Genomic DNA, 24,957 nt, shown 5'->3' with positions numbered 1-24,957 from the left:
CAATTGTGATGTAACAATGTATATGTTTTTGTCTTTATTTGATGTTTAATACACTGCTGCATTTAAAACATCCTACTTTCTTTCATTCTTCCCCTTTTTCTGTTACCATATGTTCATGAGGTTATGCAGCCTATCCAATGCTAGAGGAGGTGATCTGGTATATTTTACACAAAATCCATTTCATATAACTATGAACCTGTCTTTATAATATGTTGTTGTATTACTGAGCACAGGTTGAAAAATAGGAAGGTCAATGTATTTCACAAAGCTGTGAAACACTATACACATGATTACAGAATGGAAGTACATAATAATCTTATCAATCTGCTACTGCTCCTTTATTGTACAATCAGTACAATACACATAATACACAGTCTGTTAGAGAAGAGAAGACTATGACAGTAGAACATTAGCAACCATTTTTTTCTATTTATCCATCTTATCGTAGTATCGACTATCCATCGTAGTAATTTCATGGTGGCCATGAAGTCAAGATTTTGAGCTTTGTACAGGAAATATCACTGCAGATATTTTAGTAAACTAGGCAGTAATTAGTCAAAAGAAATGAAATACATGTCAATAAAATAAATATGCCAGTATATTCTAAAACTGACAAATGGTGGGAAAGATAAAAATAAAATAGACGTTCATTTAAAACAGAGCTCTGGACCACCAGTTTTGGGGAAAGATGCAGGGAGTATTCAACAGCAACAAGTCAGCAATGTGTGAGGAAGAAGGAAAATGTGATTGAGTGAGTCAATTCACCCATCAAACCCTTTTAAACTATTAGGATCAATATGTTGGATGAATATTGCTAAAAAAAGACACATATTTTCTCAGACAAAAGCAGCATACTGAGTTCATTTGGAGCCAAGTTGATGTCAGCTTCAAATCATGTATGGCTCTTTAAGACTTAATTCTGGAAGCTTTTCAGGACAGTGAGGGAAAATTGGACACCTTGCAAATCAAAATGTATACAGAGCTAGGCAGATGGCCAGAGTAACAGAAATTGGCTTCTTTTCCCTAATAATAAATTGTAAGAATGTTTTCAAAAAGTCTGCTTTCAGGGATAATAAAAACACTTTAAACATTGACCTAACTGCCCCCCTTGGCATCTCCACCCCATGTATAGTTTTACTTATATGTATATGTACACTTATTACAGAGTTGTGGGTCGATCTCATCCTAGACATATGAACCCAAAAAGGTTGGGCATTTCTTTCATCCTTTCAACTAAGACAGCAGGCCACAGCATACAGTAGATGCATCGCCTTGTTTTCATAGACCTCCAAATGAAAATTTGTTTACATACAGGTCTGCAACCATGCATTCAAAGTATTTTATGGCCTGGCTCAATAGAGAAAATACGCTTTTTGCCTGATCCATTGTAGGTTGCAACTCTTACAGGAGGTTGCTCACCAAGGACAAGTAAGTAAACCAGCAGGCAAAGATTGAGGTATGGGTGTAGGAAGTTTAAAAAAAAAAAAGTGATTATTCTTTGACATCGGAATAAAAAGCTAAACACTCGTATAATGACCATCAAATATACTGAACTTAATACTGACCTCCAACAAACAATTCAATCCCACCAGCAGCTTTAATTTTCTCTTCAAATAATTCACACTCCGCTTGCAGGTCTGGAGCATTTCCATCCAGGATGTGAGCATTCTCTGCTTCAATGTCTATGTGCTTAAAGAATTTGTTCCACATAAAAGAATGATAGCTCTCTGGGTGCTCTCTAGGGAGACCTATAAGAAGTGTCAAAATAATGGTTAAACTGGGTCAATATTACAATTTTTGTTGTGAATACTAAAGCTCTTTCCATGTGTGCCTTGCTTTAAAAGACTAGGTATAAATTGTTTGAGCAGTTTCCATTTTTGTTATCACACAATCCTCAGAGAAGCCAGAGTATCTTAGGTAAATTAGGTTCCAGATGTCTCAAAAAATGTAATAGTGGATTGTATACAAGTTTTATATGGAACTGTAGACTTCCACTCTGCTTATTTCTGGATTCTGTGTATTGCATTTGCCTTTAAAAAAAAGTAGGATAACAAAAACCGCCAGGAGGTAGTACTATTTGACAAAAAAAAAACATAGAATGTCTCTTTTGTCAAATATCTAACTTTTTGACTCCTGGTGGCTTTTTGTTCAAGCTCAGAACTGTAGAGTGCATGCGCAGGGGTTACATCATCCAATGACTAAAGAGGATTGCCAGAGGTCTGCTGTGGTGCCAGCGGTGAGGATGGCGCCTTCTGAGGATGCAGCGATTACAGGTTCTTGACCTGCCATCTCTGCAGAGCGACTCCACACAGGTAATGGTATGTGCCATAATCTTCAAATATGTTCTGCATTTGGCACCACCAACCCACCAACGAGTTTAGTATGCTTTTGGTTTGTGAAAAAATACAACACCTAGGGGGAACTTATGCAAAAATATAATCTAATCAGACAGTGTCCCTAGTGGGAACAAAAATAAGGTCCTCAGTACCACAAATGATAATCTACTATGTTCGCACATGGACCCAGAAGCCCCCCTTAGAATTCTGAAGCACAAATAAGCAGACCAGTGAACTACTTACAAAGCAAGGGGTGGTGTATGCAGGTTAGCTTCTGATAACACTGGTCAACAAACATTTTCTTGCCAAAAAGATTAAAGTCATTTTAGGTTATGTTTGATCCACAGATTCCAAATATAGTATTGGTTTTGCTAGATTGGCTAGTTTTTGAAATAATGGCCTCAGTAATCACCTCATAGAAAACTAATAAAAACATGAAAATTAAGCAAAATTAAACTATCTATGCCTACGTATACAAAATTATATTTTTGAAATACCTAATGTCAATAAATTCTATGTTCAGTATATTTACAGAACTAATCACAAAGAAGTCATTGAAAAACTCAGTTTGTATGATTTCCTTTTATGCTGATGATCAGGACAATAACGTTGAAGGCTTCAGTAGTAGTCTGCCATCATGATGGAACCTCTCCCCTTGTTCCTCTGAAATCGCCAAGGTTTTCTGGAAATTTTTGCAAATATCTATGGAGATAGTGTAGCTTATGCTCATAGTAGCACCCAATATTTTAAAGTTTAAGAGCACGTTTTGTACCAGTTCCTCATAATTTATGGTTACCCAATGAGTTCTTGACAACCATGACATAGCTGTGTCAGGCAGAAGCTTCAGTATCAGTCATGTAACTTGTGAAATTTGAATCATTTATCAGGTTCAGAATCTGGGGTCCATCAAAGATTCCTGCTTTTAATCTTTCAGTACTCAATACAGAGACAAATCTACAAATGCAATTGAAAAAATCATTGTCCTTGTTCAGAGCTCTAACAAATTGCTTCATCAATCCCAACTTTATGTGTAGTGGAGGGAGATTGATTTTTTTCTTTGTCAACCATTGGCTCGTTAATGATGTTCACTGCACCTTTTTCATGTTTTCCCTTGGAGGCCAGGTCACTTTTTTCCCCAGTGATCCTGCTGTGCTCTACTATCCCACAAGCAGATGAAACCTGGATACTTTGTGTCCAAGTAGGAAGTTCACCATTTTTAAATCAACACATATGGTCCATTGGTGTTTATATTAGCAAAGCTTTTGTAAGACCATTTTGATATTTTCATATTCTTCTTTAAGGTTTGTTGAGTGACCAATTGGAAATGATGCATAGCAGTTGCCATTATGTACTAAAACAGATTTCAAACTTTGAGTCTGCCCCCAGTTTTGTGCTCGGTATTCTGGTACTCCCATATGGGCTAGTAGTCCAGGGATGTTACAACAGTACACAAAGTCTCCATATTCACTGAAATATGGTAAGAGTGTCACCTCCCTTGTCCTCTAAACCTATATTTTAACTTCGGTTTCAGACAGTTTTTTTCTTTTAGCCTGGATGCTAAAAGTTCAGATGCTTGTTTTGACAGACTTAGGTCACATATTAAATCATTGAGCTCTTCTTGGGAGACCTGCTGGTTTGATGAAACACTTCCTTAATATTCACTTCCACTGCTAACTCCTGGGTTACACTCCAAACCCTGTATATCCTCCATGTCGGATACAGGAATATCAGGGAGTGTACTGAACACTGGCATGGGAACATCAGCACCATGTGGCACAGGTCATCTTGCTAATTCCAAATCAGGGCACTCCTACTTGTTTTTCTTGCAACAAATGAAACTTCTTACATTCACAGCAAAAAAATAACAATCATTATGATAGGCTCTCACCATACCATAGGTACACCAAATTTCAAACTTTTCAGTTTTCCATTTTTCCACTGACGTAGACTTTCTACACAAGTTTTTACCATATGGGGAGCCCAATACTTATCTTGGTCCTCAAGTTTAATTAAAAAAAATGCAAGGTATGCTTGTTTCACAAATATTGTACCATTTCTTCTTGTTTTTTGCTGAGAAAATTTAACACAAATGTAGCAAAATACATTAGGGTCATTTAAACAACTTCTTCTTGAAGAACTCATATTTCTGTAAAAAGAGAAAATGTATGAATAAAAAGAAGGCAAATGAAAATTTCATGAAAATAATGCTACATTTAATATATAAAATGCAAAACAGGGTGTAAATAAAGATTGATAATAACATGCTGTGTTGACATTTGTTGTTGGGAAAATAGTCTATTCCAATTCCAGTATCACAAGAACTGGAGCCAATTCAATGAAACTGATGTCATTTCTGGATTCAGCTGACCTGAAATACACTAAATATATTAAAAAATCCTTGGCAAGTGATTTTTTTTTTTTTGTTGAGCTGTGAAATAGGTTTATATCAAACAAATGATATTTGTTTCCCTTCAGAAAGAAAAAAGTACTATTGCTGACTTTTAAATCAGCCGACTTCCTAGGCAAATATTTATTAACCATACATCTACTTTTGACATCAATCTCTTATTTGAAACCAAAAACGTAAGCTTCTTTTAAACTTGTAATGTACTTTCTTCGTAGTTAAAAGGTTAGGGAGTAAGCCAACCTAAGCAATGGTAGTGTGTTTTGACACTTTTACATAAGTTTATGGGGCCTTCCCTACACCCAAGGTCAATGGTTCTGTGAGCTCAGAAGATAATTTTACGATAGCAAATGGTTGAAGACTTCCTTTAACCTATAGTACTGGTCTGCCTCCAATGCCAAAACTAAATCATCTTCCTATCTAATGGACAAAGCAGGAAATATCAGGGTCTGTTGATATCTTTCTTTCTAGGGTTATCAGGGTCTACAGCCCTGATAACCCTAGAAAGAAAATCTGTCAATCCCTGCACTGCATGTCTGCCCCTAGTGATATTGTACACACATTTGGGAACTCCCATATATATATTGAAACATTATCATGCATATATTAGGTATGATATAACTTTAGGGAACATCATTTTAGCCTATGAGCAGCCCTAACTTTTTTGTTTTGGATATATAAGACAAAGGTCAGAACCCATAAAGTTTATTAATTTTTTTTTTTTTTTTGTAATTTTTATTAGGGAGTAATTTTTTTTTAGTTTTTTTTTATAAACAAAAAATATCAACAAATATAAGAAGGTAGTGAAGAAATACAAAGTAATGATTTAAAGATAACCAGGAATAAAAAACACATATGACTCTTGTAAAAAGTAGTGTATCACAGATTTCAGTAGAAAGTAGTATAACACAATATAATCATTCTGGTTAGGAGGTAGCAATAAAACAGAAATTCTTTCAATAGGTTTACTATATAAACAGCAGTAGACTTATCTAGTGATACAATTGTCTAAACATAAAATTTCTGGGGCAAAGAGAAGAAAAAGGAAGATAAGGGGAAAGGGAGAGGGTACAAAGAGGATGTAGAGTAATTAATTAGAGAAAGTCCCCGGTGTTACTCCCACGGAAGACAACAGTGGTGGATGATTGCGGAATCATTACCATGCTGAAGAGAAACCCCTTCACAACAGCCAACCAAGTGAACAACACTCTCCAGGAAGTAGGTGTATCGATATCCAAGTCTACCATAACCCTTCCCTGTCGGGGGGCGTGTCCAGCGGATGGCAGTTTAGGACGCATCTCTTCTGAGCTCTCTGCTATCCGGGGGAATCCAATACTCTTTTCACACACTAGTGCCTTACTCATACCCCCAGATGGGTCCCAAAGGAAGGGAAACCCAGAAGAATAAGTCCGCTGGCAGCGGTGTTTTCTCCCAGCGCCCGCTCTATGAAGGAACAGGCGCGGCCTCTAGTAAATTTTGCGGCCGCGACCAAAGCAACAGGAGCGCAGTCGCCCGGCAGGCTGACCAGCAGCTCCTCTACAGCTATAGCTGGTACTGGGGATACAATAAAGACTCACCTTCATACAGTTAGCATCCCCAACTCCCCAATTCAGAGCCCAACCGCCCCTGCTGCTATGGAAAAGGTACCTCTTTCTTTGAATTCTTCTGTATTAAGTGAAGATGAATGGGACTGGAGGGCTCATCTTAGGGCCTTACCTACTAGACAAAGATTTGGAGCAAAGTATAGATAGGCTGGAAGTTGCAAATCCAGGCTATGCAGCGTTCTATACAGCTACCATGCTTATGTTACACCTTACGAAAAAGCCTATTCTGGCCTTACTACTCAGGTGGCAACTCACAGTACCATATTGGAAATACATGAAGCTCAATTTAGTAGATTATTTCTACTTCAAGATGATGCAGAAAATCGTAACAGGCGTAATAATATCTGCATAAGGGGGATTCCAGAATCTGTCCCTAACTCGGGTCTTCATTCTGCAGTCTGTTCTATCTTTGCCTCACTGTTAGGGCACCTCCAGATGTGGACCTAGAGATTGACACAGGACTTTAGGACCACAGAGTAAAGATCCACAGCGACCGAGGGATGCGCTTTGCAGGATCCATTTTTATAGGACTAAAGAAGATATAATGCGGAAAGCTAGAGATGCAGAACCTATTGAATATGCAGGTGCACGCCTTCAATTGCTCTCAGATTTGTCCAAGTTTACATTGAATAAATGGCGTGCAGAACTGAAAGAAACAAACATACCCTATAGTTGGGGCTGTCCATTTCACTTGAATGAAATGCAAAGGGGGCAAAAATCATATCCTTCAATCCCCTATGGATCTTTCTCAGTTATTGATGGATTTACAGCTTCCTCCTGTTTCTTTATTGGAATGGCCATCAGCAATGTCTTATTTACATAGAAGCCCTTCTGCTACCTCTACTTATCCTGTGCAACATCTTTCACTTTCTACATCTTGTATACCTCCAGAAGCTGCAGCAGATCATCTGGTTGGCACTGGCCTCCAGCAAGAATCATCTCCTTCATGACATCTTTAATCCTGCTGAAGACACCTTAATTTTATTTTGGACAATTGGTTTCAGTATTGAAGCTGCAGCAGAATATATGGCTTGCACTGGCCTCCAGCAAGAACCATCTCTTTCGATGTCATCTACAAATCCTGCTGAAGACATCTTCATTTTATTTTGGACAATTGGTACCAGTATTGTAAATTGGTAAATATGTCCTTTTTTTTTAAATTGTTCATATCTTTCAAAAAAAAGATTTTTCTCTGGCTCCCTAATACATCTTTTTCACGGATATCCTAGAAACCCAGTGGGGCTAAGAGTGGGCATCCTAAATGCCGATATATGGTGTGAATATTATTGAGGATACCAGTGAATAGATGTTATGCAATATGTCTCATCCTTTTCCCCTTCATGGTTTGGTGGGCCTAGGCTTCAGGGGCATGATGGGGTGGTCTTTGGTGCTCCATACTTGAGTTTTTCTTCTTTATTGGTCTTATATTGATGCCGCTCATATGTTATATTATGCTGGTTTGATAATTTTGTCCTTTATTGTATATATTTGATCTCAAGGATTCCCCCAGATCAGATCAGATTTCATTGCTCATTTTTTCCCGCAACAGACTGACACTTTCCCCCACCGATACAGATCTACCGTATATTCCTAACGGTAGCTTGGGACTTTTTGACCTCACTTTAGTTTTCACCCTTGACTCTTTTCCCCTTCCCTTATCCTCATGTTGCCACCCACTACACAGTCTCAAACTTTAAAATTTCGATCTCTCAACACCAAGGGCCTTAAAAGCCCCAACAAGCGTTCTCAACTACTATATGCCCAACACAAAGCTAGAATAAAAATACTATTTTTTCAAGAAACCTATTTCCAGACAAATCGGATTCCATCTCTTTGCAATTGTTATGATCTTTTTTGGTTCCACAGTTCTAACCCTGATTCTAAAACAAAAGGAGCTTTTATAGCATTTCATAAATCGCTACCAGTTCAAATAATAGATACCCATTCTGACCCACAAGGCAGATATTTAATCCTTAAGATATTCTGCACCTAATCAGCAACCCACAATGGCCATTACTCAATATTTGGAAAGGTTAAAAGGTGTGGCTGAAGGCATTATCATAGTTGGAGGCGATTTAAACTTTGCACTTGACCCCCGGCTTGATACATTCTCTGAGAAAACCTCTATCTCTTACTCTAAATTGAATTCTTTTCGATCCAAGCTGCATGAGCTTGGGTTGATGGACATTTGGCGCACACTCCACCCAACCACTAGCGATTATACTGTTTATTCCAATTTGCATTGGATGTATTCCCGCATTGACTATGTATTAGTGAGTCACCCAGCACTTGATTGGCATCCAACTGCCTCTATAGATTCTTGCCATGGTCTCATCATTTCTCAGTGACGCTGTCTCTCCAAATTCCGCAAGTGGGACCCAGTGAATGGACCAGGAAGTGTAATGATTCACTATTCAAAGATTCTCTATGCACTGCAGCAGTCCTCGATATGATAGCTAATTATTAGGGGATCATTCCTTGGGTACCACCTCTCTCTGGATACAGTGGGAAGCTATGAAAGCAGTTCTTAGGGGGGTCTCAATACAGCATGGAGCTAGACTTAAGAAGATTAGGACCCAGGATATTAAACTAACGTCTTATAAGATACGCTCGTTTGAGCAGTTGCATAAGCAAAACATGGCCCCTGATGTAATTATGGAACTGACAGCAGCAAGGACACATCTACTTGAATTTTATGACCTAGCTCATAAACGATTTACGCTTTTTGTAAACAGATCTATTAGTATGGAGATAGATGTGGCAGGCTACTGGCACGTGGCTTGCACCTGTGCACCTGCCACATGTGTCTCCTCTATACAGACATTGGTAATTTGACATCTATCCCTAAAGATACTTTACAGATCTTTTATAATTAATATTATTATAATTTATATAAACTAAATTTAGACCCATTGCTTTACCCCTTGAAAATGGAGCATCTGGCGGTTGCGTTACGTCACAATCCAGATGTTAAAGGGATAGTGCTGGGTGACTCACATTATAAATTGTCATTATATGCAGATGATCTGCTTTTTTATATTTCATCACCTCATATTACAATTCCTGCTATTTTATCAGAGCTTGAGAAATTTAGCTTTTTAAGTAAGTTTAAGGTCATTCAAAATCCGAGATTCTTAATTACGCTTGATACTAGTCAAATGTCATCATTTAGGTGTGATGATAACTTCCAATCCCTCTAATTTATTCTTATACAATTACTCTCCACTTTATAGTAAACTCCAATCTGAACTTCAGAAATATTCCTCTTTACCGTTAGGTTGGTTTGCAAGGGTCAATACTCTTAAAATGGATATACTCCCAAAGTTTTTGTTTCAAACAGTCCCTATTTTCATACCAGCCAATTATTTACGTAAATTACATAGTCTAGTTAGCCAATTTCTGTGGCAGTTGGGACGCCCCCGACTAGCATTTCATATATTGGCTAAACCAAAGGCTAAAGGAGGTGTAGGGGTTCGCGATATTATCTCTTATTATCGGGCATCGATTAGTGCGAGTAGTAGATTGGTTTCATAACAGTGATTTTAAATAATGGGTGAGGACTGAAAACTCTCTTTCAACAATCGGCCCTAAGTCCCTACTTTGGGTGGATTGTTCTCTTGTACCTCAGAACGTTCCTTTGCCTAAGCTCATTTTAGACCTTTTGCATGTCTGGAATGTTTCTATTAAATTAGGATTTCTATCTACAAAACCTGGCCCTTTGACTCCTTTATTTGATAACCCGGCATTCCCGCCAGCTATGGGGACATCTTACTTTCCTGGTCCTGGTTGGGTGAGGACCATTGATATCTTATGGATATATTGCTCAATGGTCAGGTTCCTCTTTTGGCCTCCCTGAATACACCCAATACTGGCAGGATGCTCTCATGGTTTTCATATAGACAGCTAACATCCTTTGGTTATTCTTTCACTAATATTTCTTTAATATGAAGGGGTTTGACAGATTTTGAGAAGATGCTTAGTTCCAATATACGCCCTACTTATGTAATCTCTGTATTATATGAGCTGCTAATTAGGGACTAGTTATACTCCCCCTACATACATACTATACTGGAAAAGAGACTTTTGAGGGTCGAAAACAGATGAGGAGTGGGAGAAGCCCTTTGTACTTACACAAACTTGCAGTGACGTGTAAAGCTCAAGAAACAAACTATAAAATCTTATCCAGATGGTACTGTTGTCCAGTGGATTTACATCATATTTCTGTTCAGCAGTCTGATAGATGATGGCATTGCCATACACAAAGAGGAACAATGCTCCTTTTTTGGTGGAATGTCCACTTATATTTCAGTTCTGGGAGTCTATAATTCACTTGTATAATAGGTGCACTGGGTCTTTGGTCCCAAATATTCCCAAAGTAACACCACTTTCAATGATCCCGGGCTCTCTTAAATCTATTAATAAAGGCCTCCTATGCCATTTTCTTACGGCTGCTAGTGCCTTGATCCCGCGGTCTTGGAAAAAAGTAAGGGTTCCTTCCATAAGAAATTGGGTTTTAGAACTCAAGAAAATACGTTATATGGAAATGCTAGTGTCAGAGGATAATGATCGTATAGAACAATGTAAACTGACATGGTCTAAGGTTTAAGTAATCTCCTCAGATTCAATTACATTTATGCTAAGATTTGTTGGTCATACAATTTCCGGTCCTGATGTTGAAAGTTGGCACTTAAAAGCCTTTTTTTTTTTTTTTCCATTCTCTTTTGATTGCTTTCTCTACTTACCCACTTCCTTTCTCTTCCCTTCCCTCACTCTAGGGCTATTTGCTGCGAGTTGAACGTTTAATTTTTTTTGTTGTTTAGGATTGTCAATAATTATTGTCAATTAGGGTCCAGATTATAAGAGGCTCCAACGTACATATTCACAGATTAGCGATATTTTCGCTTCTGTTACCTTTACTGCTAGGTGTGTTCACATTATTTTTGTTTTCGTTTTTTTTATATTAATTTTGAGGAGCAACATGAAATGAATTAGAGACATTAGGTTATAAGCCTGTAACTGATTTTTGTAAAGATTCTTGTTGGATCTTGATGTTATACTGTAAAATTATTTTTTTTTTTACGATTGTCACATGTATTTTGAAATATGTGAAATTTTTAAGAAAATTAATAAAGATAAATTGAAAATAAACATGAAATTTCTAGGGCAAAGAGAAGAAAAAGGAAGGTAAATGGAGAAGGTACAAGGAGGATGTAGAGTGGAGGACAATATATGGTAATTAATTAGAGTAAAGCATAGCACATCATCTGTAAACATGGCAGAGGCAGAGTGATGGCTTGGGTGTGCATGGCTGCCAGTGGCACTGGGACACTATTATTATTACTACACAGTATTTATATAGCACCATCATATTATGCAACGCTGTACAAAGTCTATAGTTGTGTCACTAACTGTCCCTCAAAGTGGCCCACAATCTAATGTCCCTACCATAGTCATATGTCATATATACAGTCTAAGCCCAATTTTTAGGGGGAAGCCAATTAACCTCACTGCATGTTTTAGCGATATGGGAGGAAACCGGAGTACCCAGAGGAAACCCACGCAGACACGGGGAGAATCTGCAAACTCCATGCAGATAGTGTCCTGGCCAAGATTTGAATCTGGGACCCAGTGCTGCCAAGGCAAGAGTGCTACCTCTGAGCCACCGAGCTGCCCTAGACACTAGTGTTTATCGATGACGTGACACAGGACAGAAGCAGCTGAATGAATTCTGAGGTGTTCAGAGACATACCGTCTGCTCAAATCCAGCTAAATGCGGTCAAATTGATTGGGAGGCGTTTCATATTACAGATGGACAATAACCCAAAACACATACATGAGTTCAAGACTAGAGGCTGTCATTGCCAGCAAAGGGATTTCAACCAAGTATTAAAAATCAATATTTTATTTTCAGCTTTTTAATTTGTCCAATTACTTTTGAGCCCCTGAAATGAAGTGATTGTGTTTTCAAAGAAGGCTTTAGTTCCTTACATTTTTATCCAATCTTTTTGTTCAACCCACTGAATTAAAGCTTAAAGTCTGCAGTTCAACGGCATCTAAGTTGTTTCATTTAAAATTAATTGTGGTAATGTACAGAACCAAAATTAGAAAAAAGTTGTCTCTGTCCAAATTTTTATTGACTTAACTGTATTCTGGTCGTATGTTACATAAGCTGAACTTCTTTTATCCTAGCATATAAGTACATGATGCCCAAGGGCAAAGTGGATTTCCAGTGTCCACCAATAAAGCATCTGGCAGCAGTAAGGATATGACACGCTAATTTTCAATTAAATTTAGTGAGATTAGACATAGGTAGACCCAAAAGATGGGTAACTACATCAAGTGATACAGGAATTTCCAATATCTGAGAGAAGAGTGTTGACCTTTGTCCAATAGGGCCCAATGAGCAGACATGTCCAGAAAATATGGTATATAGTGCCAACCTCTGTACCACACCTCCAACACACATTGCTAACATTTACCATTGCATAGTATTGGGTTGGGAACCATTTGACGCGACAAACTATCAGGAAGAAGCAGAGTATATAGGAAAGAATTGGGCAACAATGCAGAAGTAGTCAGGGGAAATTTATCTTTACTTTGAAGCCTTTATCCCCGTGAGAAATGTATAGAACCCAATAGTGAGCCCCCCAGGGCATCATGATGCGAGTTCCAGAGAAAGGAATTAGTATGAATTCAACAGCAATAACAATAATCTTTCAATTTCCAACCATCTGTTGAAAGGATGCAGGGTAGACTAAAGCTACGTACACACTTCCAATTATTATCGTTGGTAAACGAACGACGAACGATCCTACACGATATCTGCGAACGATCGTATAGCACCGATCCTGTACATACAGATAACGACACGATCGTTCATAGATATTGTACACACAATAGATGCGATCGTTTGAACGATACAGGAAGTTACGTGCAACACAGGAACGTTCGTTCATCACGCATGCTCGGACCATGGATGATCAATGAACGATCGTACACACGAACGACGGTCAACGATCGTCGTCCAATCCGATCCGCCGGTCCGGTCGTTCATTTCCAAAGACTTTCCTCGTTCGTCGGCATCGTTGGTTACTTTTTTTACGAACGATTTTTGCCCAATCGATCATTCGTCGTTCATTTTGAACGATAAAAATTGGAAGTGTGTACGCAGCTTAAGAAGCGAGATGACGCAAGTGCGTCGTTAAATATTTAAGGAAATCTGGAACACCTAGTCCTCTTTCTCAGAGGGAGCATAAAACAGATTTAGGTAGATGGTGTTGCTTATATCTACAAATAAAATTAGGGGCTTACCCCTGCAATTTTCTAAGTTTAGACCTAGGAATTGGTATCAGTAGTGTTGCAAAAAAAATTTTGGCACGATGGACATTTTAAAAAAAGCTATACGGCCAAAGAAAGACAATAGCAAAGTACCCCAGTTTTGTTTCAGCTCCTTAACCCCCCTGGCGGTATTCCTGAGTGTGGTGGATTTTACTTGCTAAAAATGGTAATCCTGAGTCACACTCGGGGTTGCTTTAAACTTAAAAAAAACCCGACTTAACTTGTTCCATCGGCGTCCCCTGGCGTCCTGTTGGTCCCCGCAGGTTCTGGGGACACGTCTTTCCTCTTTGATCTTCAGCCAGCGACTGCAGAGATGTTCTCCGGGGATTCCTGGTGAAGCAGGCGTCGGTGCAGGCGGGAGGATCAGCGGGCAATTCAAATAACTTAGTATTGGATTCAATACAAAATAGCTGTATTGAGTCCAATACAAAGAAATTTTCATATAATTTATATAATTATATTTATATATATTATACATGCTACTGTACAGTTATTTTACATGTTTCAATATTTTTTAACAGATTTTTGTGTTTTTTTTTATTTTTTTTTCGGTGAATTATGCCTGAGAATTATAGCCTACAATGTATAATACATTTTCATGCAAAAACATGTAATGCTTTTTGCATGGAAATACGGAGAGAATTAAACGCTAGGGGGGTTAAATAGTGAAGGGTAATTAGCAGCATAAAAATTGCAGTAAGGGAAATTCTAAATATTTAATATACTCTGAGCCCCAGCAGTATAGGTATTGTGTTTGAAGATGCTGCTGTAGAAGAGGTGGCAAATTTATAAAGAGGGCTTCTATTTTGGACATATTAATCTTGTACCCAGATAGGGAGCGATACTCATTCAGTACTCTATGAAGATTTGGAAGGGTCACAAGAGGGTTAGTGAAGGTCAATAAGACATCATCAGCATACAATGTGATAGTAAATGATTTGGTCCTAATAGGGACCCCTTTAATGTCGGGATCTTAGCAGATCATTCTAGCTAGTGGTTTAATACAGAGAGCGAATAATAGGGGGGATAAGGGACATCCAGCTTAGTGCCGTTTTGAATTGCGATTTTATAGAGGACTGTGATAGCCTGGAAGAAAAGGGCCGTGATTCCTATCCAACTCAGAGTTTGCATTAAAAAGGGCCAGTTAAGCCGATCAAAAGCTTTTTTAGCATCGAGGCTCAACAGTACTGCCCCTTGGCCAAGCTTATTCAGGGCATCAATAATATCAATTGTACATTGGTGTTATCATCAGCTTTGCAAGAAGTTATAAAGCCAACCTGATCTTTGGAAATAACTTCAAGTAAATATGTCCCCAATCTAGTAGCTAAAATTTTTATTTAGAATATTTTTAAATCTGAATTCCAAAGGGCAATAGGGCAATAGCTAGTAGGGCATTCAGGGTCTTTGCCAGGCTTTGAAATCACCGATATTTAGGAGTGTTGCAAAGTTTGAAATATTGGTGCCGCCTCCAAGAAATCATTTATTAGTGCAGTTAAATATCGCACCAAGGTAGCGGCAAAAGTTTTTTATTAGAGATATGGAAGGCTGTTACTTAATGGCAGGGCTTTTATCATGGCTACATTTACTCTGATGAGATAGATTCATTGAGTTTTTCAATAGCTGTATTTTCCAAAACCAGAAATGAACAGCGTGCTAGATAATCTGAGATACGTGATCTAAGAGTAGATTGTTCTCCTATTTTACCTATTTTACTAAACAACAGTTCCATCCATAAATTCTGGATCATACTAAAGGGTACCATTAGTGTCTTTCAAAGCCATAGGGGTCGCCTTGGCAGTTTAATCCAGAATTTGGTGTGCTAAAAATGAATCAGCTTTATTACCCTTATCATAATATTGCTGTCGAAGGTACACCAAGGACTTTTCTATTTTACTTACAGCTAACTCTAAGTTTATGCCTAATATCTACAACTTTACAAAGTATTGAAATCGTAGAATTACTCCAATTGTTCCAGGGATGCCTCAAGTTGTATGCCCAGGGCCAACGTATCTTTTTTAAGCTCAGTAGATTCTGCTATGCAATGGCCCCGAAATTCCGCTTTATGGGCCCCCCACAGTGTGGAGGTTTGTGCTACTGATTGTGAATTTTCCTGGAAGTAGGCATTCAAGGAAGTTTACAGGGTCACTTTAGCGGGGGATATTTAGGCAGAAAATCATTAAGCTTCCAGTGGCATTTTCCCACTGGAATTGTACCTAGTATCACCTCTAGAACTACAGGGCCATAATCAGACCATGTATTAGGGCGTATATCAGAAAAAGTGGTAGCCCTCAATGTAGAAACGTCTACAAAAAAATAGTCTAGTCTAAAGTGTGTATGATGATTAGAAAAAAAGCTATATTGCTTTTCCATGGGATGTTGAATACGCCAATGCATCTTGTAAACCATAGTGATGAAGGAGGCGTCTAAAACTAGCTGGAGGCCAAGAGACAGTGTGAGGTCTAGTGGTATTAGTCATTAAGAGCCAGTCCCATTGAGGAGTATAAGGCAAATTAAAATCACCTGCTATAAGCAAGTGGTTATAGGACAATGAGGATGCTATTGCAAGTAACATTTCTAAAAATTTAACTTGTGCCGCATTAGGTGGAGGCGGCTTCTGTTTGTAAACTTCTTGCCACCTCTCAGGGGCCGCCTGAAAAACCAGGAAAAGGGTCCCATCCGGAAATCAAAGGGCAAGGTATTCCAAGGTCTGCACAGAATTGTGGAAGGTCTTCAGGATGCTTGAGAGTCACAGATCTGCCTTCTAGATGTGCTGTTAGGCTGAAGGGGAACCCCCACCGATAGTAGATGAAATGTTCACGAAGAGATGTTAACAATGGTTGAAGAGCACGACATTGCTGGAGAGTGGACCAGGAAACATCAGGAAGTTGCGCCCCATCAAACCCAATGGTTCTCATATTTCTAGCTACATGCATGATTTCTTCTTTCAAAGGGCAATCTGCAGATAACATCTCACATTCTCGAGGGGGGACCAGGTGGTCGCAGGGGTCTGTGCATCAACCCGTATAGCATCAGCATGTGGGTGACCTAGGATGTTGTTGAAAACGGCTTGGATTACCAGAGGAAGGTAGGACTGCTGGGTAGCTTCTGGAAGACCTCGCACTCTAATATTGCTACACCTGGATCTATCTTCAAGGTCTTCAAGGTGAAGCTTAAGATCTCTAATTGTTGGAGCTTGGGTAGAGACCAGGCCTTTAAGTTGTAGAACCTGGTTTTTAGTACCCTGTAGATCATTATCTGCTAACTGTTGGAGATCTGTTCATAGAATGTGAATTTCTTTAACCTCCTGTACTAAAAGGCGAAAATAATCTTTGGTGGGGAGGCGTTGCACATAAGCTTGCCAGGATTTATGGCTTACAGGCAGGGTGGTCTGCTGCTCAGCATCATGCAGCCTTTGAGAACCAGGAGAGGTAGTGCAAGTGACTATAGAGGGGACGGTGCTATGAGGCATCCCAGGGCAATTGCAGGATGCCTCACTTTTACCCGAGAGGAAGAGTGTAGGGAGTTAAAATCAAAAGGCCCTCTGTGAGGGATCCCTGAAGCTGGTAAATGAGGCTCATCTGTGTTTCCAGCAGAATATGTATGCTGGGCTGTAGAGGAGGTATGGTGAGGATCCAAAGTGTCACTGGTAGTGCAACAGTTAACTGGAGCCAATGAATCTGAATGCAAACTAGGGCTGGAAAAACTAGATGTGCTAGGGAGTCCTGCGAAGTGTGAAGGGGATGGAAATCCCCTGGTGAAGCAGGGATGCATGAGAGGACCAGGAGCCAGGTCCTGCAATGGTGAATTGCATTACAAAATAGTTAACTTCACAAAATATGGCCCATGATATTTAACAAAGCAAACCATTTTCTACTAAATTAGTAATAAAATAAATATTACAATTATATTTACAAGCATACATGGTAACCCCCATCAAAAAAAAATAAGTATGGATTATGAAATCATAATAATTTTGCAGTAGGATTTGCACTTTAGAACCAATTAGTGTTATTGCTGTGGACTTTCTCCGATGTGATATGTTTAAGGCCATTAAATCTGATATGGCAGTACACCTTGACAACTTTTTGCACAATCAAGCAGAAATGATATGGTCCGCTACACACGGTAAAGTTTGTTTCTAACTATAAATATGAGAGGGCCTTACATTTCCTGTAGAATTATTATTGTATGTTATATTGTGGAAACTTTAGGGACAAAAGTAGGAGGAGCCCTTTTATATCGGTAAGGGGGCTTACACCTAGATTTAGAGAAGTGGTAAAGAAAAAAAGTTAGCCTTATCCTATGCAATATTTTTGATTGTGTAGTCCATGAGTTTCACATTGATACCAATAGCTAGCCTATAGCTTGGAGAATAGAGGCGCCAGTTTTAATCTCAAAGAAAACAGAAGAATACCAATCGCACTGCTGTTGCCTCCTCCATGATGTAGCTGATAAACCTGAATAGCAAAATATCAGAAAAACTACTAAAAGATGGCTTTTAAAGGATCACAGGCTACAGATTGCACGGATACAATAATACATTCATAGTTAATGTCTGACACCATATAGAACACTTACCAACATACTCATCCATGTTAAATGTTTTTACATATTTAAAGGAAAGGTCTCCATTTTTATGGTATTCTATGAGCTTTTTGTAGCATCCCAAAGGTGTACTTCCTGCAAATGAAAATTAAAAATGATATAAGGTGCATACACATCAATATGTTTGTTCTTTGGGACATCTGCACATCCACACTACACAGTGTTCTCCCTAGTCCCTTTGAGCCGGGTGCACCACCCAGCACTTTTGAGTAACCTTTGAAAAAGCTGTTTTTGGGTGGTTACTGTACAGTTGGGTCACAATACAAGGGCACGTATTAGCTGGGGCCATAATACAAAGACAATGAAAAAATGGGAGATAGTAAGTGGGTGGTCATTAGCACGTTAGAACCAAGGGTGTAATTGTAAAGAATAAAGAAGAAAGAAAAAAAAAGGGGGCATGTTATATGCCCACACCACTACATCCCTGCCAGGTCACTCAAAGGGGAAGACAGCTCCCCCAGAGTGAAGTCAAGGTACCAGAACCCGCCTGAGACTGCACATCAATATGGGGGACGTGGTCCACGGCTCTGGCCAGGGCGCCCCCCCCCCAGTGGGGTCCTTCTCCTGACCCTGCGGAGGGGGGGAAGTGGACCAGCCAGAGCCGTGGACCACGAAAGAATTCTTTGCAAAAAAAAAAAGACAGTGAGCACTCCTGCCTGTGCTCTCCCCACTACACTCCTAGTTAGAACTACAGGGGGTCAGTAGAAAACTGACAGAATTAAAGAGGTTACTGGATACCTATGGCAAAAACTGAACAATAAATTTGTCGCTTGTTGTACAACCACATTTTTGACCACCAGCTTCTCCCCACCCAGCTGGCTATGGCTGTGAGATATGGTAGATTTAAAAGAGGATCCAATCAGTTCCTGTACTTTTTGCCCTGCACACACCCCACTTTGATCTGTAGCCTGCTGCCAGTATATGGATCCAACCCAATGACAGATAAGTAATGGGGGATCAAATTGAATTTGAAGTCCTGAGCAACAAGGAAGGCAGGGCGGAGCCTAGTCCATGTTAAGTTCTGTACCATGTATTTCAAACTGGGAGCTTTTAGAACTATCCATTAAATATACATGCAAAGAGATTGCTTGGCCATATAATGTGTACACATTTAATACAAATACCCAGGAAATTTGATTCAATAGGGCAGCCAAAAGACACGAGAGGGAAAGGTAAGTGTCAAAGGTTATACCCATCGGAAAAAAAAAGTCTTCATCCAGCTTTTCATTAATATAATTACTCATTTATACAGTAAACGTCTTGGTGTCCAACAACCACTCTTGAACTGTTATATTTTCTTGAAAAATAACTAAAATAGATTTTAAAAGTCCTTAAGATGTGGTTTTATTACACCTCAAGCATTATCTGTCTGAGAACCAATCACAGGCTGTGCAATATAGTACCCTGCCATTAAGGAAGAAGCATTTTACAGGAAGATGGCGCTTCTGAATACATCCGTACCAAATGTAAAATATGTACTAGATTATAAACACTTATTAAACAGCTTTTCAGTTTTTCACTTTCACTAAATAACAGATATTTTATATTCTAGGTCAGTGGTGCCCAACCTTTTTACATCTGGGCCGCTGTTGACATTGGGATAAAACTTGTGGGCCGCAATGCAAATAAACATAAAAGATGTACAGAAGTACAGAGGGAAAGAAGTATTTAATCCCCTGCTGATTTTGTATGTTTGCCCTTTGACAAAGAAATTACCAGTCTATAATTGTAATGGTAGGTTTATTGTAGGTGTGAGACAGTAAAACAACAAAAGAACCCTCAAAAACCCATGCACATCAAGCTCTAAATTTTAAGCACTGGATGTCTCCCACACCTATTATTACATTTATAGACTGGTCATTTCTTGGTCAGAGGGCAAACATATGAAATCAGCAGGGGAGCAAATACTTCTTTCCCTCACTGTGTTTGAAACTATATTAATTTTAATCTAAAAATGAAATTAAATCAAAATGTTTCTATTTACCGTAAAGTACATGCACCAAATAAAAGAGATGACAAATCAAGAATCTCTGCAATGGATACTTCCAGAAAAATGGAATTCATGTAACAGATAGCCAAGGGGTATATGTTCTTACTAGTACATTTTCAGGTCCCCACATCTCCCTGTTTCTGAGAAATTAGGGTTCACAGAAGGTAAGTGGCCAGATATGTGTGACAGGGCAGCACAGTATAATAGCTATAGTTTTTCTTACCTTGTGATGGTGCTGAAGCAATACAATTTTAGAGCTAGTAAGCCACAAGAGTCCTTCACTTATCCTACATTTTGAAATACCTACAGTTCACCTTTTAGGAGAAACTGGGATTTAAAGAACATAAGTGGACATTTATGTGTGACTGAGCACCATGGTATGGTAGGAGTGATAAGTTTAATGTGGGTGGGGGGTAGCCACAATAGTCCCCCACTTACTCTACATTTCCCTTCCTCTACTGTTAAAGAGAAATTGTTGTTCACAGTAGGTAAGTGGCCAGCTATGTGTGACAGGGTAGCATGGTATGACAGGTTTTTCTTTTCTTTCTTGTGATTTTATAGGGAGTTAGCCACAAGAGTCCTGCACTTGCGGTCACATTTCCTTTTTCTTATAATTGGAGTAATGGGGGTTCATAGATAGTAAGGGGATTGCTATGTGTGACAGGCAGCATGATATGATGGGTATAACATTTTATTAGGGAAGGAGGGGGGGGGGGGGACAAAAGGAGTTTTCTACTGGCTCCCACATTTTTAGTTGCCTCTGTTCCAGAGAAATTGGGGTTTACAGAGGAAGGGGTAACCGCACTGCAACCTTACTGCCAACCTGAACGCAGCCTTGAAGTTTTGTGAACCTAAGGGCACCACAGCGCAGACAATTGGCAGTACCATAATGTTCATTGCCATGAGAGTGGCCCCCAGGGGGTTCCCAACATACAATCGCAATTTGGGGATCTTAGTCTTAGTCCCCCTTTCATGTAAAATTATCCCTGATTGTTGTTAGGATTTTATGCTTATGACCCCGTATCTGGCAACTTGTCATGTGTGGTGTAAATTTGGTTTAGTAGCAGTTCTTAGGTAGGCAGTCCCCCATGTACCCTAAAAGATTCACATTTCTTTGACAATCAGTGAAGGAGGGAGGAAATACATGGGGATGACAGCTGCATGAACACAGACACCGCTCTCATGCTGCTGCTGGGATTATCTCACAGCACAAGGTGGGCGGGGAGCAGCTCTTTCCCCTGGCAGCACAATCTCATAGAGGAACATAGGAGATGTGTGCATGGTGCATCCCCCGGGGGCAAGACAACGAGCAGAGAGGGAATAAGTAAAGAGCGGGATCTGACAGCTCTGGCCCATAGGCCGTAGGTTAGGCACCCTTGTTGTAGGCGATATGTTTGTGGCAAGAAAGCAGCATACCTGTGGGTAGACCCAGCGTAAATAATTTTTCAGCATTTGGATTAAAATGAATAATGCGATTTCGAATGTACTTTGCCGCCCACTCACTGGCTTGGTTGTAATCATCCAGGATGATGAGTTTCATTTTATCTAAAAAAACATGAGAAGGTAAAACTGTGTGAAAAGAAGTAATATAAAAAAAATAATATTAAATATTGTCACTTTACTCAAAATGGTGATGAGAAAATAAATATTGCTACATTTAGGAAGGGGCAATTAGACTTCTTAAAGGTGGTAGTCAGTGATCGCTCATCATATTGTAATTACCCTCCCCAGCGTGGATGGAAAAAAATACGGTATATGTGTGTGTATTTTTTAAAAGGAAAAAAAAAAGGGTGGAAAAAATTAATCTACTTACCTGGTGATCTAAATAGTTGTTGGCTGCTCCCTGCAGGTGAGAATGCAAAGGGGATATTTAAAATAGATTATGAGATTTCAATGCCAAAATAAGGAACTAATATATTTACTTGTTAAGTGCAATCATGACCAGGAAGTGTAATATTACATTTTTTAATACAGCAACATCATCCTTTGACAAGTAATTGAAGAACAGTGAGTGATGTGGTTCTGGGATAGCAGGCTTCTTGCACCTAAGAGTAGTTTGGGGAGCAGCAGGAATTACCATAATCTCACTTGTCTCCAAATTCTTCAAATTAAATTCGTATTGAATCAGTCTTGCTTGCTAAAACTAATCCCTGTAGCCAGTTTTCATTTGGCAAAACAGTCAGGAGTCATGGCAGCTTCTGGCTCATAGACAATAGCACAGAAATGCACTAACCTATATCCCTGTGCCATTTCCATTGATATACCCAACTGGCTTTTGCTCCTGAGGAATGAGTGAAAATGGGAAATTTGCGTTTGCTATTTTTGTAAAAATAAAAATTTTAACAAAAATGCAGCTGAGCTTTACATGAAGCACTCTATTTGAAAGATTTGTGTATTGTTACTGTACAAATTTTTCCTATAGCTGCAGCTAGCAAGTGGCCCAAATTGTATACACTATCCGCATGGAGTTTGCAAATTCTCCTCGTGTCAGCGTGGGTTTCCTCCAGGTACTCCAGTTTCCTCCCAGATTGCAAAAAGATGCACTAAGGTTAATTGGACTACATTAAAGACATATGACTATGGTTGGTAGGGACATTAGATTGTGAGCTCCTTTGAGGGACAGTTAGTGACACGACTATGGACTTTGTACAGCGCTATATAAATACTGTGTAATAATATTAGAATAGAAATGTAAAATGTCAATTATATTATACCACAGCAGGTTGAAGCTTCAGACACTTCCTGACCTCTGGTGACAACAGTTTCGCTGTACAAGGGTGGTTGTACAATGAAACTATGATGTTCAGCTGCTGAACTGTGCACACAACCACAGGAAGTACAAAGGGTCCACACAATTTGCACACTGCTGAAAGTGGAAACAAGAGTACAGGAAATAGAAAGCTGCAATTTTAGGTTTTAAAACTATAAGGGCATAACTATAAAGTAGAAACTTTGATATTTGGAGGGACTATCACTCCTTCAGAACCAAATAGCCCTGTGTATCTTTTTCCTTCTCAACCATTCTTCTTTTTGGGTGATAAAATACACCACTATAAAAATACATTTATAAGATGGCTCAGAGGTTAGCGCTGTTGCAGCTCTAGGTCCCAGGTTTGAATCTCAGCCAGGGCACTATCTGCATGGAGTTTGCAGGCTCTCCCCAAGTTTGTGTGGTTTTCCTCCAGGGAATAGTTTCCTCCAACATTCCAAAAACATGCAGTTAGGTTAAATGGCTTCCCCCCAAAATTGACACTTGACTGTAAAAAAAACATATGGTAGTTTGACTAGCAATGAATGCTTGGTATACGCTGGCATAAATTTCAAATGTCCCCTAGGTGTTCTTTTGTTTAGCCTCACTTGAACCACTTAAAGCCTCTGTACCAATACACTGCTTTTCTACACTACTCAATAAAACCCCACAACTATCACCAAGCAAAAACTAAGAGTGACGACCTAAGCAAATCTGCGACTCCCACTTTTATATGGTAAAATACTAATATATGGTATGTTAAAATACTAATACTCAGAACTAACAACACAACACTGACATCAACACAGACATCAAATGTCTACAAAAAAAAAAAAAAAAAAAAAAAAGGACAAAATATATGCACATTACAAAAGTCCACTAATTCTTTGGATCCCAGATGTATTTTATTCTACATTAACAAAAAATATTTAAAAATATAAATTATATATTCACAACAATAAAGTTTTCAGTGTGTAAGGCAGTGTCCGAATATTCTTAACAACTCCACTTCTATGCAATCTTGCCAGCTGCAATAACAATTCTACTGAATGCTTTATTGTTCTGATAGCCCTTCTGATTTCTATCTGATGAATGAACAGCAAACCATTCAACAGGAAGAGAAACTAAACTCTGACAATAAAAAGAAAACAAACGGAAGCCTAAATCCTGCCTGTGACTGCTCCTATCTCTTCCTAGGCAGTCTTGATAGATAATCAGACAGTTTACTGAACCCCTGTGGTCTGTTCTGTGCAGATCATAGCTCTCTGCATGCCGCACTTACCTAACTTTTGTAGAACTGCTCTTGTTTTGCAGTGGAGCAGGGTGTGTGTTCTAGCAGGAAGTCATATGACTCCAAGTCACGTGGGCAGACAGCAGGCAGCTTAGTAAGCAGGAATGTGGCTGGTGTGTGCTTGGCTCTCACTTATTAGGCTAGGTCGACATGAACGGTTTTAAAAACGCATATAAACGTTCCTACCATGTTTATATGCGTTTTTATGCACTTTTACAAGCGTTTTAAAGCTTAACTTTAAAACGCTAAAAAACTTTTATAAACACCTATGACGCGGTTTACCGCGAATTGCTGCGATTTGTGGCGATTTTACATAAGCGTTTATAAAAGGTTTACTTTTAACCCTTTTAGGTAATGAGTACAGGGGTACATAAACCCCCTTACTCATTCCCTGAAAGGGTTAAAATATGTGTAAAAAAATTGGACGAGGCTTTAATGTTAAATTATTTTATTAAATGTGTGTGTTTGTGAAACTAAACTTTTTTTTTTACAGGTTATCCTAATGACAGGATAATTCCCAATGAGCACAGCCCTGGGAATCCTCCTGACAGTGAGGGATCGCAGGGCACTAGGGGTTAAATGAGGACATGGCTCTCCATTCACCCCTAGTGCTCTGTGATTGGCAGGGGTTTTACGTTTC

General features: G+C 39.1%; 1 protein-coding gene across 6 annotated transcripts in view; it reads right to left on the bottom strand.

Moving 5' to 3' along the window:
* Window positions 1–24,391, bottom strand: part of GNPDA1 (glucosamine-6-phosphate deaminase 1) — a 36,415-nt gene extending 12,024 nt beyond the window's left edge. The window contains exons 1-5 of one of the 6 annotated variants that reach the window (XM_072400891.1): window positions 24,309–24,391; window positions 22,091–22,120; window positions 21,694–21,822; window positions 18,261–18,362; window positions 1,566–1,748 (exon numbers count right to left, since the gene is read on the bottom strand). In XM_072400891.1, the coding sequence (XP_072256992.1) occupies window positions 1,566–1,748; window positions 18,261–18,362; window positions 21,694–21,817 (409 nt within the window). In that variant the 5' untranslated portion in view covers window positions 21,818–21,822; window positions 22,091–22,120; window positions 24,309–24,391. Of the gene's footprint in view, window positions 1–1,565; window positions 1,749–18,260; window positions 18,363–21,693; window positions 21,823–22,090; window positions 22,121–24,308 lie in introns of those variants that run through there. The other 5 variants (XM_072400896.1, XM_072400895.1, XM_072400892.1 and 2 more) reach the window with 5 other exon arrangements.
* Between the last annotated feature and the right edge of the window lie 566 nt (window positions 24,392–24,957).

Source organism: Pyxicephalus adspersus, chromosome 2 (assembly GCF_032062135.1).
Source record: "Pyxicephalus adspersus chromosome 2, UCB_Pads_2.0, whole genome shotgun sequence".
Classification (NCBI taxonomy): Eukaryota; Metazoa; Chordata; class Amphibia; order Anura; family Pyxicephalidae; genus Pyxicephalus; species Pyxicephalus adspersus.
Note: the sequence above shows the minus strand (reverse complement) of the source record. Positions and strands in the feature narration are given on the sequence as shown.